The sequence below is a fragment of the Apteryx rowi genome, unplaced genomic scaffold, assembly GCF_003343035.1.
Source record: "Apteryx rowi isolate R43461 unplaced genomic scaffold, aptRow1 scaffold_107, whole genome shotgun sequence".
NCBI classification, from domain to species: Eukaryota; Metazoa; Chordata; class Aves; order Apterygiformes; family Apterygidae; genus Apteryx; species Apteryx rowi.
The window spans coordinates 769,782-783,489 of NW_020447275.1; the positions used below are offsets into that span (position 1 = coordinate 769,782).

A 13,708-nucleotide genomic window follows, 5' to 3' on the forward strand; every position below is an offset into this window, starting at 1 on the left:
GTCAAGGCAGTGCTTTATTCTGATAGCTGAACTGTATTGCATTTTGCCTGTCTACAGTGAACTCTCTATGCAACTCTTCCCCTTTTGTGTCCCTTCTGTTTAAGGAGGGGCTTAATCCTGGCAGATGGCACATCTTCCTTCTTTACCCCCATTCTTTCTGAAGATCTATGAAAAAGGCCCTTCGCTGTTGGGGCAACTATCTCTGCCATAAAGCAACAATGTGGGAGTTGCAGGCAAACTGGAAATTACTTGGAAAATTTAGCAATATTTGATTGTGATCCCTGAAGAAAGAAGATTAGGAGGGAAAGCTATTCCAGAACACAGTCCTCTGGTTGTTTTGAATCTGACCAAGTCAAAGAATTCCTGTAGGCTCTGACAGGCTTCTCTGCAAAGTGATGTGAGAGTGGAGGTGTGGAGTGATGGGTCTTGGTCTTTTTTTGTAGGGTTTACAGCTGCTGCCTTTTTCCCATCCTGCTCCTCTCCTTCTAGACCCAAGACCCCTCACTTCTGCTTGTCTTCTCTGGATTTGCTTGCTTTTTACAAATCAACAAAAATGTCTAGATATACTAGCTAAAGATAAATACTGATGTAAACTGCTTCTCATACGAACAGTAAGGGCTAATATATTTTACATACAGCAATTAGAAGAACAGATCAGCCCTTTCTGTGTTCTTAAAGCAAGTGGCCATGTATAAAAAGGAGCGGATTTTAGTCCTTGCACATTGATCAGCTAAGTAATTTCCGTGCAAATAGCACGCTAGTATACTATAAGTGATCTTCTCCTATCAGTGCTCTTGTCCAATACAAGGCAAAGTACCTAGGTTTTATTTGCACCAGAACACTTTCCGTAGCTAAGCACATCCCAGTTCCAAAATAAGAGCAATGCCACAGCTGAAACACTTCCTCCTTCTCTTTTTATTTTTAAATCCCTTGTAATGCTTTGGTACCAGAAGTGTGCTGCTTCCTTCTTTTTTAAAAACAACACAAAACCCCACACCCTCTCTGGATAGTTATAGCATAAGAAAACATTTCAGTTATTTTAACTCATGCTTGAAGACTTCTTGCTTTTGTCCTTTTGCCAAAGCTCATAAACTGTATAAAGCCTGCAGAATGTAGTTATTGTTACTTGAAGACTGTGACAGTGCAGGCCAAATAGTTTGGAATAGCTTAAGTCACGTGGCTCTCCAGGATCAAAGAGCTGCATTTTCAGATAACTCAGTTGCAGGAGGTAGCTGCTAAGTGGAGAGAAATCTGAATTATTGATGTTGCTTTGTAATTAATTTGAAAGGCTAATACTAAAGTTAGCATAATGACAGAGAGAGAGAGAATTTGTATTTAAATTAGCCAGCAGGATTAGACAGGGTTTTTTGTGTAGTAGGAAATCACTGTTTCTATTCTGAGACTTGTTCTTTCAGATAAACAAGCTGAATATGAACCAGCTGAAATGTTTGTGCATCTATGGCTACTTTTAAAGTTCCTTTTAAATCTGAAGAAAATAGAGTATGGAATGAGATTCTTCTTCCCAAAGCTTATAATTAATTCATCACTTCTTTGCAGTCAGGCTGTGATTAAAGCAGCAAGCCAATGAGTAACTGTAGGCAGATCCTGGTGTCCATGCAGAATAGGGGGGTAGATGTGCACTTCACAAACTACTTTGCTATTCAAAGTGGTTACCGCCTGCTGGCCCGCCCTCACTTATGGTTGTCTCCTCCAACTTGCAGCTGGCATGGTTGCTGGGTTGTTCCCCAACTTACTTCAGTCAGAGTGAGCTGTTAGTAAAGACTTTAAGTTGTTTAAGCTATCCCAGCTCCTTCTGATTGAAGGAGCACCTGAACAGTGGATCTGGTGTGGGGCAGTGACAAATAACTCTGTGCAGCAACATTTTTCACTGGCACAGCTTGATCTGAAATGAAAAATCAGAAACCTAGATTGCAAAATTGTGACTGAAGTTAGCAAAAATTGTGCTGAATTCCTGTTGGGTTGTGGTGCTCTTCACAGACCCCAAAGTTTGCAACTTTGATTTCAAACAAATTGAGTCATGAAATGGTAGGAACTGAATTTCTTGGCCTTCTGTATTCTGCCACCTGAAGTTTGAATGGAGGATGGCTAAGGAGAGAATTAAAGCCATAACTTTGAGATAGTGCACAAATGATCTTATTTTTTCTCTGGAGCATTTACTTTAGAGCAAATGTTATTTTCCAGCTTTCCCTCTCCACTCCACAATAGTGTATAACCACTTCAGAAACCTCAATAGCTGAATCTGCGTGTTCAGGTGCCTTTCACAATTTCATATTGTCTGGCGTTTTATGAATGCGTTAGGAGAAGACATTCCCCCCGTGCACACACACATTTATAAAGGATACTGATTTCTCTTCCCTTTGATTTTTTTTTTTTTTTCCCCCCCTTCTTCCCTCCACTTTTGGCTAGAAATAAATATTTTTGCAGTATCATGAGAAATGGATCCCATATTTACAGCTTGAACTGTATTTATAGCTTGACTCAAGGTAGGAATTGTTTTAGTCTTGTGAGCTTCTTTTATAGTCTTTCCAGCCTGGTTGCTGTAAAACCATCTGAATATTTTAGCAGTTGTTTGAATTGGACAACACACTCTTGAGTTCTTATGGTGTTGCCTCCTATATGGCGCATATATATCAAAAATCATTAGAGATGATTCTGTAGTATAAAAGAGGAGGTGGAGGTTTTGGCCTCGTATACTGCTCTGTTAACTGCTCTAGACACCAGCTGCTGAATTAAACAAACAAACAAACAACCCCCCCCCCCACCTTTTGGTATGCGTATTGCACAGGTGCAGTTAGCACTGCTGTTAAATTCTACAAGGAAATAAGTTGTTTTTACATTTGAACTTTTGAGGAAAACTGAGACTTTGGTCCTACATTGCAAAGCATAAATGAAGCTGATCCTTTTTCTTTTTTACACTTATTTCAGTCCCAGTCCTGGGTTGCCTACTGTGCAGCATTCTTTATAGAAGTCTAAACACTCATTTAAAAAATGTTTATTTCAGAGATACCAGATGCCTTGGGTTTCATCCAAGGCTTCCATAGAAAGATAGAAGCACAGAGAAAATAATGTATTTCCATATTCAAAATGGTGTTCCTGTATAACCCTTGTATAAGTAGCAGAGTGACCTAATGGATGCCAAGAATTAATTTGCTCATTTCCATATGACTTGTAGAATGTGTTCAGCTCTCTTTGTTGCTTCAGCAGAATGTGTTTCGGTGCACAAGTCTGGGCTTTCATTAAAGATGCTGCTCAGCTGGCGCTGGGTTTTGTGGTTTCTGTTTTAAGGCAAACTCTCTTTTATTTCTCTAACTTAAGTTCATTTACTTAAATATGTTTGTGAAAAATATTTTTCTTGCTCTTTTTCAGATTATCAGAGACTGATGACTGTGGCAGAGACCATCACAGCACTAATGTTTCCATTTCAGTGGCAGCATGTATATGTTCCTATCCTTCCAGCCTCCCTCCTTCATTTTCTAGATGCTCCTGTCCCTTACCTGATGGGATTGCACTCTAATGGGCTGGATGACAGGTCTAAGCTGGAACTGCCTCAAGAGGTGAGAGGAGCTTGGCTCAACCGATTAAATGTTGTACGTTACTTTGAGGAAAGTGAGAAATGAGCTGAAGGATTAATGATACCTCTAACAGCCATTGTGAAGTTCCTATTCAAGGTATTCTTGCAGTGAGATTACAGAAAGGACATTTTTGTGCTGCAAAACAGACTGTGGTAGAGACACCACAGAGTGACAATTTATTCAGCCCAGTCATGCTATGAAGGTACAGGAAAGTGCAGTGTGAACTTACCAGCTTGGGCCAAAAAGCCACACAGCTGCTTCTGTGTGGTGCTGAGTGAGCAAGACTTATTGACTGGCTTCAGTGCCATGCTCTGCTTGGGCTGATTCCTGGCTATGCAGCAGTAGGCTGGGTTTCTCTGCACTGCATTTCTGAGTTGGGGTTGGTTTACCTGGAACCAGCCTGGCAGATGTCTGCATGAAAACTATTCAAGTTTTTCTTCTGAAATGCATACTTCACTCTGCAGCAAAATGTCAGCATCTACTTGGGCAAACTCATGTTAACTGTGGTAATGCTCAGGAAGTCCTCCCCTGGAGCGAGGCCCTGTTAACACCAGATACTGTATAAACAGAGCAAATGGTCCCTGAAGGCTCTGCAACTCATACTGTGAGGCTGGCACTACATTAAGACTGCTTAGAGGTTGTTTTTATTTATTTTATCCCTACTTCTAGCATCAAAAATATTCTTTTTGGGGACCTGGCAGGAGAGAGTTTAAGAGTTGGTTGTGAGGGTCAGGGAACCAAGAGCGGTTGAGCACTACCTGCGGCAGCGCAAGACATGTCTGCAGGAGCCAGTTATAATATAATAATAACTGTTATATGACTGTTATGATATGGTCTGGCTGCCTGCTGTCAAGAAGCTGGACAGCTCTACCAGCTAGCCCTGTGGGAAGCTGAAACTAGTGCCTGCAGAGTCCTTAGCTGTGGGACAGTACAGCTCCGGCCCCTGTTAGTCTGCCTGCTCCTTAGTGTCGGTGTAGCTTCGCAGAGGAGGAAACAGGCAAATAATGGAAAACATGCTACTTACAGAATCCTGTTAGTGCTATAATCTCTGTCACTTTCTCTGGTTGTCTGTTTTCCTCTATTGTCATTTATATTACTGGAAAAGCAGAAATATGATGGGGGGAAAGATTTTTCAGTATCAAGCAGTGCTGCAACATAGCTTGACATAGAAAATTTCTTTAAAAAGCTGCATGAAATTAAAGACAAGATAATTTTGTGAACCTCCAGTCTGGTCACCATGCCAACATTGCTCTTTTTGCTCAAAACCATATGCTGATGTGCTGATAGCTTTCATTTGTTTTTCCTGGCAAGTTCAAAGGAAAAATTCTCTTCAAATTGTTGTTGTTATTCTGCTAAAGCCTTTATTAGTCCCTTGATTTCTTTATTTTCCCCTCTCTCTTTATGCACTGGCATCATTAATAACAGAGTAATGTATGTTCTTGCTATGAAAACGGTCTATTGCTTTGGTTTACTACTTTTTACACAATTTTGGGTGCTTTGACAGGGCTAACAAATATAGTTTTGTTTTGTTTTTTTTTATAGAGGGCAGCTGGGTGGAGTATGCATAGTATTAATGTGCCATAGATGTTTTCATTGTTATAACAAATTTTTAAAAGACTGTACTCCTTCTGTAAGGAGAGAATTTTCTCATTTTAAAATCACTATAATACTTCCAACTAAATTAACATTTATTTTTTTTTAATTTTGAGTGGATGTTTCAATTAATTTAAAAGGTACATATTTTTGAAGAGCTTTATCAGCCCACCTTGGAAGTTTAAACAAAGGTAGTTGATAGCATTTTTAATATCTAAAAAATAGATCAAATGGGAAGGTGGAGGGGTAGATTCTTGACTGTTTCATATTTGMCTTTGCTATCATTAGGCTTTCAGATAACCTTAATTTGAAGAGTCAAAGAAGCTCTCTACTTAATTCCTAATGTAGAAACTGACAAGGAAAGTATATAAAATGTGCCACCATGCAACAGTAAAAGAGGACATGTGGATTCTATTACTTGTACTTAAAGACAAATTTATTGTCAGTAACAAAAGTGATATTAATACATAATGCTGGTTATTGCCAAAGTTTGGAATGTATGTGATATTGTATGAAATTTTCAGGCTTATATGAGGAACTCGCTTCCAAGTCCTGCTTCTAGGTGCTTGATTCATAGCTACAGTAAGTATCAGAATTTTCCTTGCTTATTGCAAAGCATATAGAAAGAGTTGTTCTTTCTAATTTATTCTGAGTTGTGCAGAAAAAAATCTGAGTTTTTGACTTTGTCTTGAAATTGCATAAACTGTATCTTTCTGATGCTAATCCATTTACATGGATAGATGGAACAGCTGAGATTAAAGTAGTATCTAGTTTGGACAAGCAGTAGAAAAGTGAGCTTCAACAGAAAATGTCGTTATCACTTCTCAGTTGAAGGGCATTGTGGAAGAATATAATATGGCTACCTAACACAGCAAGGATGCCTTAGTGTCACTGTAGGCTTCTTGATTGTCACTTTGTAATGAAGTTTTTAAAAGACTTCATTTAGTCTTGCCCTAATTGCTTGTAAAGTGTTTTAGGCCAATATGTGTGAAAATACTTCGTCTTAAGTCAGGCAGCTGTTGAGTTAAGTCTTGCTTTTATGTGCCATGAGGCTTGTTTTGTTTTGCTTATGGTGGCAGTCTCCCATGTTTTGGTCCCAGCCAATGCTTGAAGGAATGCTTTACCATGGGAATTTTTGTTTGTTTGTTTTGTTTTTTCCTATATAGGAAACCCAGCTGTATCCTCGAACTTCATGTTTTGGCAGATGATGATTAAAGTCGTTAGCAAATTAGCTATGTTAGTACAAAATTCAAGTTTAGACTAACCCTTGAGTGCTTCAGAAAAGGGTGTCTGATGGCAAATTCATTGAAGTTCACCAAGGACTTGCTTATGTCCCAGTAAATTTGGAGAAGAGACTCAAGACTTACTGTAGGGTTGAGCTTCTTGTACGTATTGGTGAATACAGTACACTTACACATAAGCACAAGCTTAAAGTTATTTCTGCTTTGCTGAGGGCTCTTTCTGTATGTATGACTGTCCTTGTGGTTTCACTAATAGCTGCATCTGAGGCCGCTGAGGAACTCGGGGGAGAAAGGGGGCAGGCAGAAGTGGCACTAGAATAAGATTCTGCAGAAATCGAAGGGGAAGAGAAGAACATGTAGCTGTTTCAGATGTTGCTGCCAAAGTGTGGTTTGTTTATCGGTAAAATTGATCAAAAAGGTGGTTAAACTAGCTGTCTTGCAGATCACAAACGCAGCAAGTACTAAAGTGAGACAGGTTTTTTTGTTGTCTCTTTGAATTTCCTTTTAAAGAGACTTTTGCAATACCATTGCAATATAATTTTAACAGGCAAGTTAATCTCGGCCATTTCATGCTACTGGATTTGCATGTGTGCATCTCACCACTCTAATTCAAGAGAATGGTGGAAATTAATTTGAGTGAAAAGGAGAAAAATTTGAGTCTTCCAGCACTTGTTAAATCAAACAAAAATAGTATCTTGTTAAAAAGCTTGTTTTTGACAAAGTGATTCCAAGGATATTGGCCTATTGCCTTCTCTTTGAGAAAAATTAAAAATGGATTTTTTTGCATTTAAAAACTACAGTTCATTTCTCTGCTAATATAAGAAAGATATAGATTCTCAGTATTCTTATTTTATCTATTTAAAAGATGTTAGTCTATGCTAATCTGTAATAAATGCTATCTTTTATTTTTGTGTGTTTTAGAAGAGAAGAAAAATCTTTTAAAAACCTTTTTTTCCTCTAGATGCCAACACATCTAGATCAGCCTGACCAAGATAATTATTTTGAATGATAAGGAGTGCTTTGTAAGCGTTTTCACACTATCCACTGGTGTGATACATCCTTGATAATATGGCAGATTTATTGACAGACTTCAGTTTTAAGTTTTCCTGTACTTCAGTGTTAAACAAGCACTTGGGTAGTTAAATTCATGTTTCTGATGGAAAACAGCTTGCAGCTGCAGCTATCACAAATTCTGGTTTGGCTTGAAAGCAGTAGTGCTAACAAATGCAAAAGGTCACCATGTGCTTGCAGGAATGGCACAAGAGCTTTCCTTAGAATTTAGGAACACACACACGCGCGCGCACACACGCGCGCGCACACACACGCGTGCACACACACACACGATTTGTATGCATTAAGTGCATGGTTATTTGCAAGATTTGGACATAAAGCACAAAGGTGATAGATACTGTAGAAATGCTGTAGATGAATGGCTTTGAGTCTTTCAACACTGTGCTTGAGCAGAAAATGTAGTCAAAATCATGTTTCAGTCAGATTATCTAGGAGGGGATCTGAAAACCTGTATGCAACCTGTAGCCTGAGCACCTGGGCCAGACAGAAAATTCGGGCAGTGGTGATTGTGGTATCAGAACTGCTGCTCTACATTGTTGCAGGCATCCATTTGCATACAATGTAGTTATGTATTAATGCTTAAAATAGAAAGTATTTTCTCTTTAGGATGTCAATGGGGTGGGGAGCTTACTCATTGTTCAGTGAATAAGCTGTTTCTCCTTAGATGTCCTTTTGGTAGAACCTAAATCATTTCCTTCTGTATTTGTAAATGGAACTGAAAGGAAGGATGTGGGCTTCATTCAGGCATTGCTGGATGTCTATGGGGTTTTGGCCCTTATTGTACTGGAGGTCAAACTAAAGAATTACAATTGTCTTCTGGTTTTGGAGTTGATGGGTGTAGTCTGGAGCCCATTGAGCCAACTGAAAGTTTTGCTGTTGACCTCATGGGACCAGGCTTTAGCATCTGATATAGGAATATTGACTTACTTGCATCCACATTTCTAAGGTTTGTAAGACTTGTACCTTTAAACCCTGCTATTTGTGATTATGAAAGTTTCCATATGGGAAAGACAAGTGTTTAAAATTGGGATATGACACCCTTGTTCCTTAGTATAGTGTCCCAGGAGAACTGTTTCATTGTGTGATGATGTTACATGTCTCTGTTTTAACACTCTGCTATTGATTTGGGATGTAGTGGTTGGAGGTTTTCTTTTAGTGAGAAAACTAATACCTCAGCAGCAAATGAAAAAGTATTTGAGTGTTCTAGAGACCTCAGATAACAAGTGACTAATTTAAAGATGCTCTTTCAGTCATATCACTACTTAAACTTGTTGCTGATACCTTGCCATTATTTCACTTTAATAATTTAGTTTTGTATGTGTAAAATGATGGTCAGTGTATCCATAGAGGTGTAATTATGAAGCCTTCAGCTCACTCAACTACTCTGCTTCCAGAAACAACATGACTAAAACTCATTTGATCAAAGAACTTCTTTATTTTTTCTACTTTGTGCACTTGCCCAGTTCCTAGTACTCAAAATACTTTGGCTGTGATTTCATAATGAATAGGCCCTGTTTCTTTTCTCTTGTTTGTATATAATAAATCAAAGGCAGGGCCCCTCTGTCCTCACCAGTATTTTGTTCAGTGGAGTGTCCGTAGTGTCCGCATTGTAGGACTTACTATTTTGCTCTCTGTTGCTGGCAATTATTTACTTTGGGTTTCATTTTTTAGACCTTTGATTTGGTACTTCTTGAAGGGCTTGTGAAGCGAGGCCTCTTAGCCATTTCTGTTCTCTGAGGAATGTGGCCTTGTCAGGAGAAGTGCTTATACAGTTTTTGAGGGTGACCTCAAGTTTCCCTGACTTAAGAGAGTCTTAAGCCCTCTACTGTATCTCCTTTGTTTATGCTGCTCTAGGTAGTCCTGTCTCATGGGTTATGAACCAGGCACTGAATAAGTGTAGAATGTCTCCAAAAATATTCTTTACTCCTTTTCAGAGTGTTGCTGCACAGCACTTGCATATTTACTTTTTAGGTATCTATGCAAGGCCAATACTGAGAAATGTAACAGTAAGTTGTATGGCAAGTAGTCATCATTAGTGGATTAGAGTGTTTAAACTGTGTGTATTGCTCTTGAGAAACTGTTCAGAAAGGATATTTAATTGTTAGAAGAAAACATTAGTCAGATGAGCCCAAATATTTACAAGTAATTTTACAAAGCATTTAGTTTTGGCCTTTGTCATTGGCAAGGATTTTATTTTCAGTGTGTTATGGGAGAAGACCAGAATCTGTCTACATTAAGTTTAATGTTGTCTCACTTTTTGGCTAAATGCTTTCTAGATATAATTCACCCAAGCTTCACCAGGTCGGCCAGAGTTATGTTTTGTGCTGAATCTGTGCTAAGCTAAAATAATCACTGAAAAAAAAGGGAAGTTGAATGACATCAATTAAACAGAGTTTGAGAATGGGGGAAAGAAAACACCCCAAACAACAAAAAAACCCACAATTCAGCTCTTGGAAGAGTTTCTTTATGTGTCTGTCTTGCCGTTTCTCAGACAGCTTGTGACCCATTAAAGGTTTTTTGTTTTTCCCTCAGCACTGTTTGGTGGGCATTGTGCCTAGTTTCAAGGCTTTATTTCCTTAGTGTCTGGAAGTGCCTGTAGTATTCCTGATAACATTTGCTGGCTTAGTTCTTTGGTGATTAAAACTCATGCATATAGGAGGGTCTTGGGAAGTTCCTACATTCAGTTGCTTACTTGAAACGTGAGAGCTCTCCCAATTGTGCAGAATGTTTCTTTGGCTGAGAAACGATGGCAGGCAGTGTGCAGCCCTAGCCTACCACTGAAGCTGCCTTGCTAGGCATATGCAACACTTACTCTGTTGGTAGTGGGGGAAACCTAAACCACTACATCTGCCCTGCACTATTTTAAGAAAAACACCCCTCCCTCCCCCAAAAAACCTACCTTGTTTTTAGGGTACACCAGAAAGATCTTGCACAATCAAGGTCTTAGTTTACTTTGAATTCTTTTGAAACACCTAACTCGATTTACAATTTAACTTACAGTAAAGAATCTACTACAGCAAAGAGCTACTAAACTGTTTTATACACATTCCTTCGAGCATAAGAGAAAAATCCCAGTATGAAAATACTAAAATATCAGGAAATGGAGAACTGGAATGCCTCTATTCACCTTTGTAACTGTAGGTAATATCATAGCAGAGCTTAAATCGAACTTTTTCATTCACAGTTCTTGTACAAATCTAGTTTAATATGTCCCTCTGAGTTCTGCTCTAAGAATTGTACATATTTGCATCTTTTTATTTTAATGTTGAAGTTCAAGAAATCAAACACAAGAGATACATGTTTTAAGGAGAATTGACATCCTAATTCCATTCTATAGAAATGCCGAGAGATCTGAGTCTGTCACAAGTATTAGGGGCATGCTTTCACAGCAGTTTACTTAGATGAAAAGGTCTCACCAGGTGCAGCTTATCCTAGTCTGCCTGTGACGAGTCTCACAGTAAAATCCTACCAAAACTACTTTGTCCTTACTGATATTTTACTGTTTGTATATTTCACTCGGATTTCCAGGATTGTCCGTCATTCACTCAGTGTGAGTTAACCTGTTCCGATTCCTCCTTTTTCATTAAATAGTGAGAGCACTTTCATCCTTCTGGGCTTACTCGGAAATCATAAGAAATAACTGAAGATCTGTTAGCTCTTGTGACTTGGGCTGTATTGTTGTTGCAAAGCTGTAGTGAAACCTGACTTCAGATRTAGCTTCTAGAATAAGGTGGTGAGGCTGGGTTGAAAGTACCCCGTAATGTGGGTGAAGGGATTTTAGAGGGGAACAAACTAAGCAATAAACTGACAGTTATCTTAATTCTTCATTGAAGAAAAACTTCGCTGTTTCTACAGAAAATGATGTTTCTCTTCTGCACACTTCATTTTCCAAGCAGAATTCACACGCTAATGGGATTCTTGCTGTGGTGTATGTAATGTCTTGAAAGCACTTGATAGAGATTTTGCAATGCAGAAAACAAAAGGGGAGAAGAACCTACACCAAATATAGGGTGAGATAAATCTTTGAAATATGCACAGCTTCTTTTGGGATTGCTATGGAAGCTAAGTAGGTGTTTTTCTCTTTTCTTGGCCTTTTTAAATGCTAAATGAGATAAAGATTGGGACAGGAAAATAGAATTGAAACCAGCTGAATTTTCCTCTTCCCCTCCCTTCCCCCCCTTCTTTTTTTTCCTCTCTTGGGGAAAAAAACTTCTAAATTCCTTCCAGGGGTCAACTTAACTTTTTAAGTCTTCTAGGAAAACAAAACAAAACAAACTTTATTGCAGCTACTGCAATTTCAGTGGACCCTTTAGAATGATAGTCACCAAACCTCTTAGAAGAGCTGGCTGATCTGAGTAGCAGGTAGTCATCTGCTATGTATGCATGTGTGTAAGATATTGTGCTGTAAATATCCTGTATTAAAATATAGCTGTATGTGTGTGTATAAACAAAATCATTACAAATCTCTACCTAATGTATGTTACAATCTATTTAGTACCTAGTAAGATACTTTAAAATGAGTCATCTTAGTTATCTCCGTGAAAGACCTGGAAATTAAGGCCTTGTGGTGCTTTCTTCAAAGCTAACCCGTTCAGTTGTGGTTGGGGCAAGTCTGTCTTTTTTTTTTTTTTTTTTTTTTAAAAAAAAAAAAAAGCACAAACCCCCAACACAAATAAAACATGACACTTGTGCTTGGTGACGTTCTAATGGTATCCTGTTCTAAATTAAATCCCAGGCTAACCTGTGCTTTGTGGATGTAGACAACCATTTCATCGAGTTGCCAGAAGACCTGCCCCAGTTTCCAAATAAACTTGAGTTCATTCAGGAAATATCAGAGATACTAATGGCTTTTGGAATCCCGCCTGAGGGAAACCTTCACTGTAGTGAGAGTGCCTCCAAGATGAAGAGCCTTAGAGCATGCGACATAGTTTCTGATAAAAGAAATGGGAACATAGCAGGATCACCTTTGAATTCCTATGAGCTGCTAAAGGAAAATGAGACCATTGCAAGACTCCAAGCCCTTGTTAAGAGAACAGGTGTGAGCCTAGAAAAGGTAAGCTATGAAATTCTGTTCACTCCCTCTGGAGCTGCAATAGCAGATTGTCTGACCTAGTGGTCCAAAGACTGGGTTTCTCTTCACTAGGAAAAACTTTGTTTAACCGTTGCAAACCTTGTGAACATCTGTAGAGGCAAAGGCAAGCTGAGAGTGTGTTTGTGTTGGGGTTTTTTGTTTGCTTACATCACGGGGTCTAGGGAAATGTTTGGCTGTCCTCCAAGTGTTTGTTTGCCAAGATAATGTGTTTAAAAATATACCTTGCTCTCTTTATTCTTGGTTTTAAGGTAACTTATTCTACAGTTACCTCATTTTCTTAAGGTTTACATGGCCAAAACTGGCATCCAGTCAATTGTGATGTTTAAATCTAGCTTTTTCTCTCTATTGCTATTTTTCTATCTCATTCTCACTGTGTGTGGGATATATATAATTTTGCCTGAGTGTAATATGCCTACTATAAGGATGTTGTGATTCTTTCTTGGTTGATGTTGCAAAGCATGTTAGTGTCTGATTCCCAGAAAGTGAGCATTAAACAGCTCTTGGTGACCCTGCCTGGATTTGTGGGTGCTCAGCATTGGAAAAAAATTGTGGCCCTTTTTATGTAAAAGTTATCACCTGAAAAGACCACTGTGAAGTGAGTGTGGTGTGGTTTTTTTGTTTTTTAAGCCTCTGTGGAATGGAGTGAAGAGTTGCTCAGCAAGACTTTTATTTCTTGCATGTTTAACTTATTCTGACTGGTTCTTCATTGCTGAATGTGATTCCTATCCATTGACTGAGACTTGTGCTGTGAGTAGAGCCAAACAGAGGCAGAAATTGTGCGAACTGGACTAGTTTGGGGAGGAGAGCAGCTTTGTGGGAAGGGGACTGTGTGGGGGTTATAAGAAGAAGCATTTGGTTACTAGACAGGATTAGATGCTTAAATCAGCTGTGTTCCTCTTCTCAGGTTTTTCTTTTGCATTGTTTTCTTCTTGTTCAGGGGAAAATTGGTAAGAAGCTTTTGTTCTTTTACTGATTGGATTGGGAAGTGATGGGAGAAATGCAGGTTGTCTTTATTTCTTGCAAGTTTTTGCACATTCGGGCCTTATCTGCTCTGTATTCTCTTCCACTGTAGAGAACAGTTTAAGTCCCATTTTACTAGCATTTGTGTGATGATGGGA

General features: G+C 38.8%; 1 protein-coding gene across 1 annotated transcript in view; it reads left to right on the forward strand.

Annotated features, from left to right (window-relative positions):
• DENND5A (DENN domain containing 5A) overlaps positions 1–13,708 on the forward strand; it is a 52,123-nt gene that overhangs the window by 8,528 nt on the left and 29,887 nt on the right. Inside the window, exons 5-6 of the mRNA XM_026070663.1 lie at positions 3,388–3,575; positions 12,234–12,551. Of these exons, the coding sequence (XP_025926448.1) occupies positions 3,388–3,575; positions 12,234–12,551 (506 nt within the window). The remainder of the gene's footprint in view (positions 1–3,387; positions 3,576–12,233; positions 12,552–13,708) is intronic.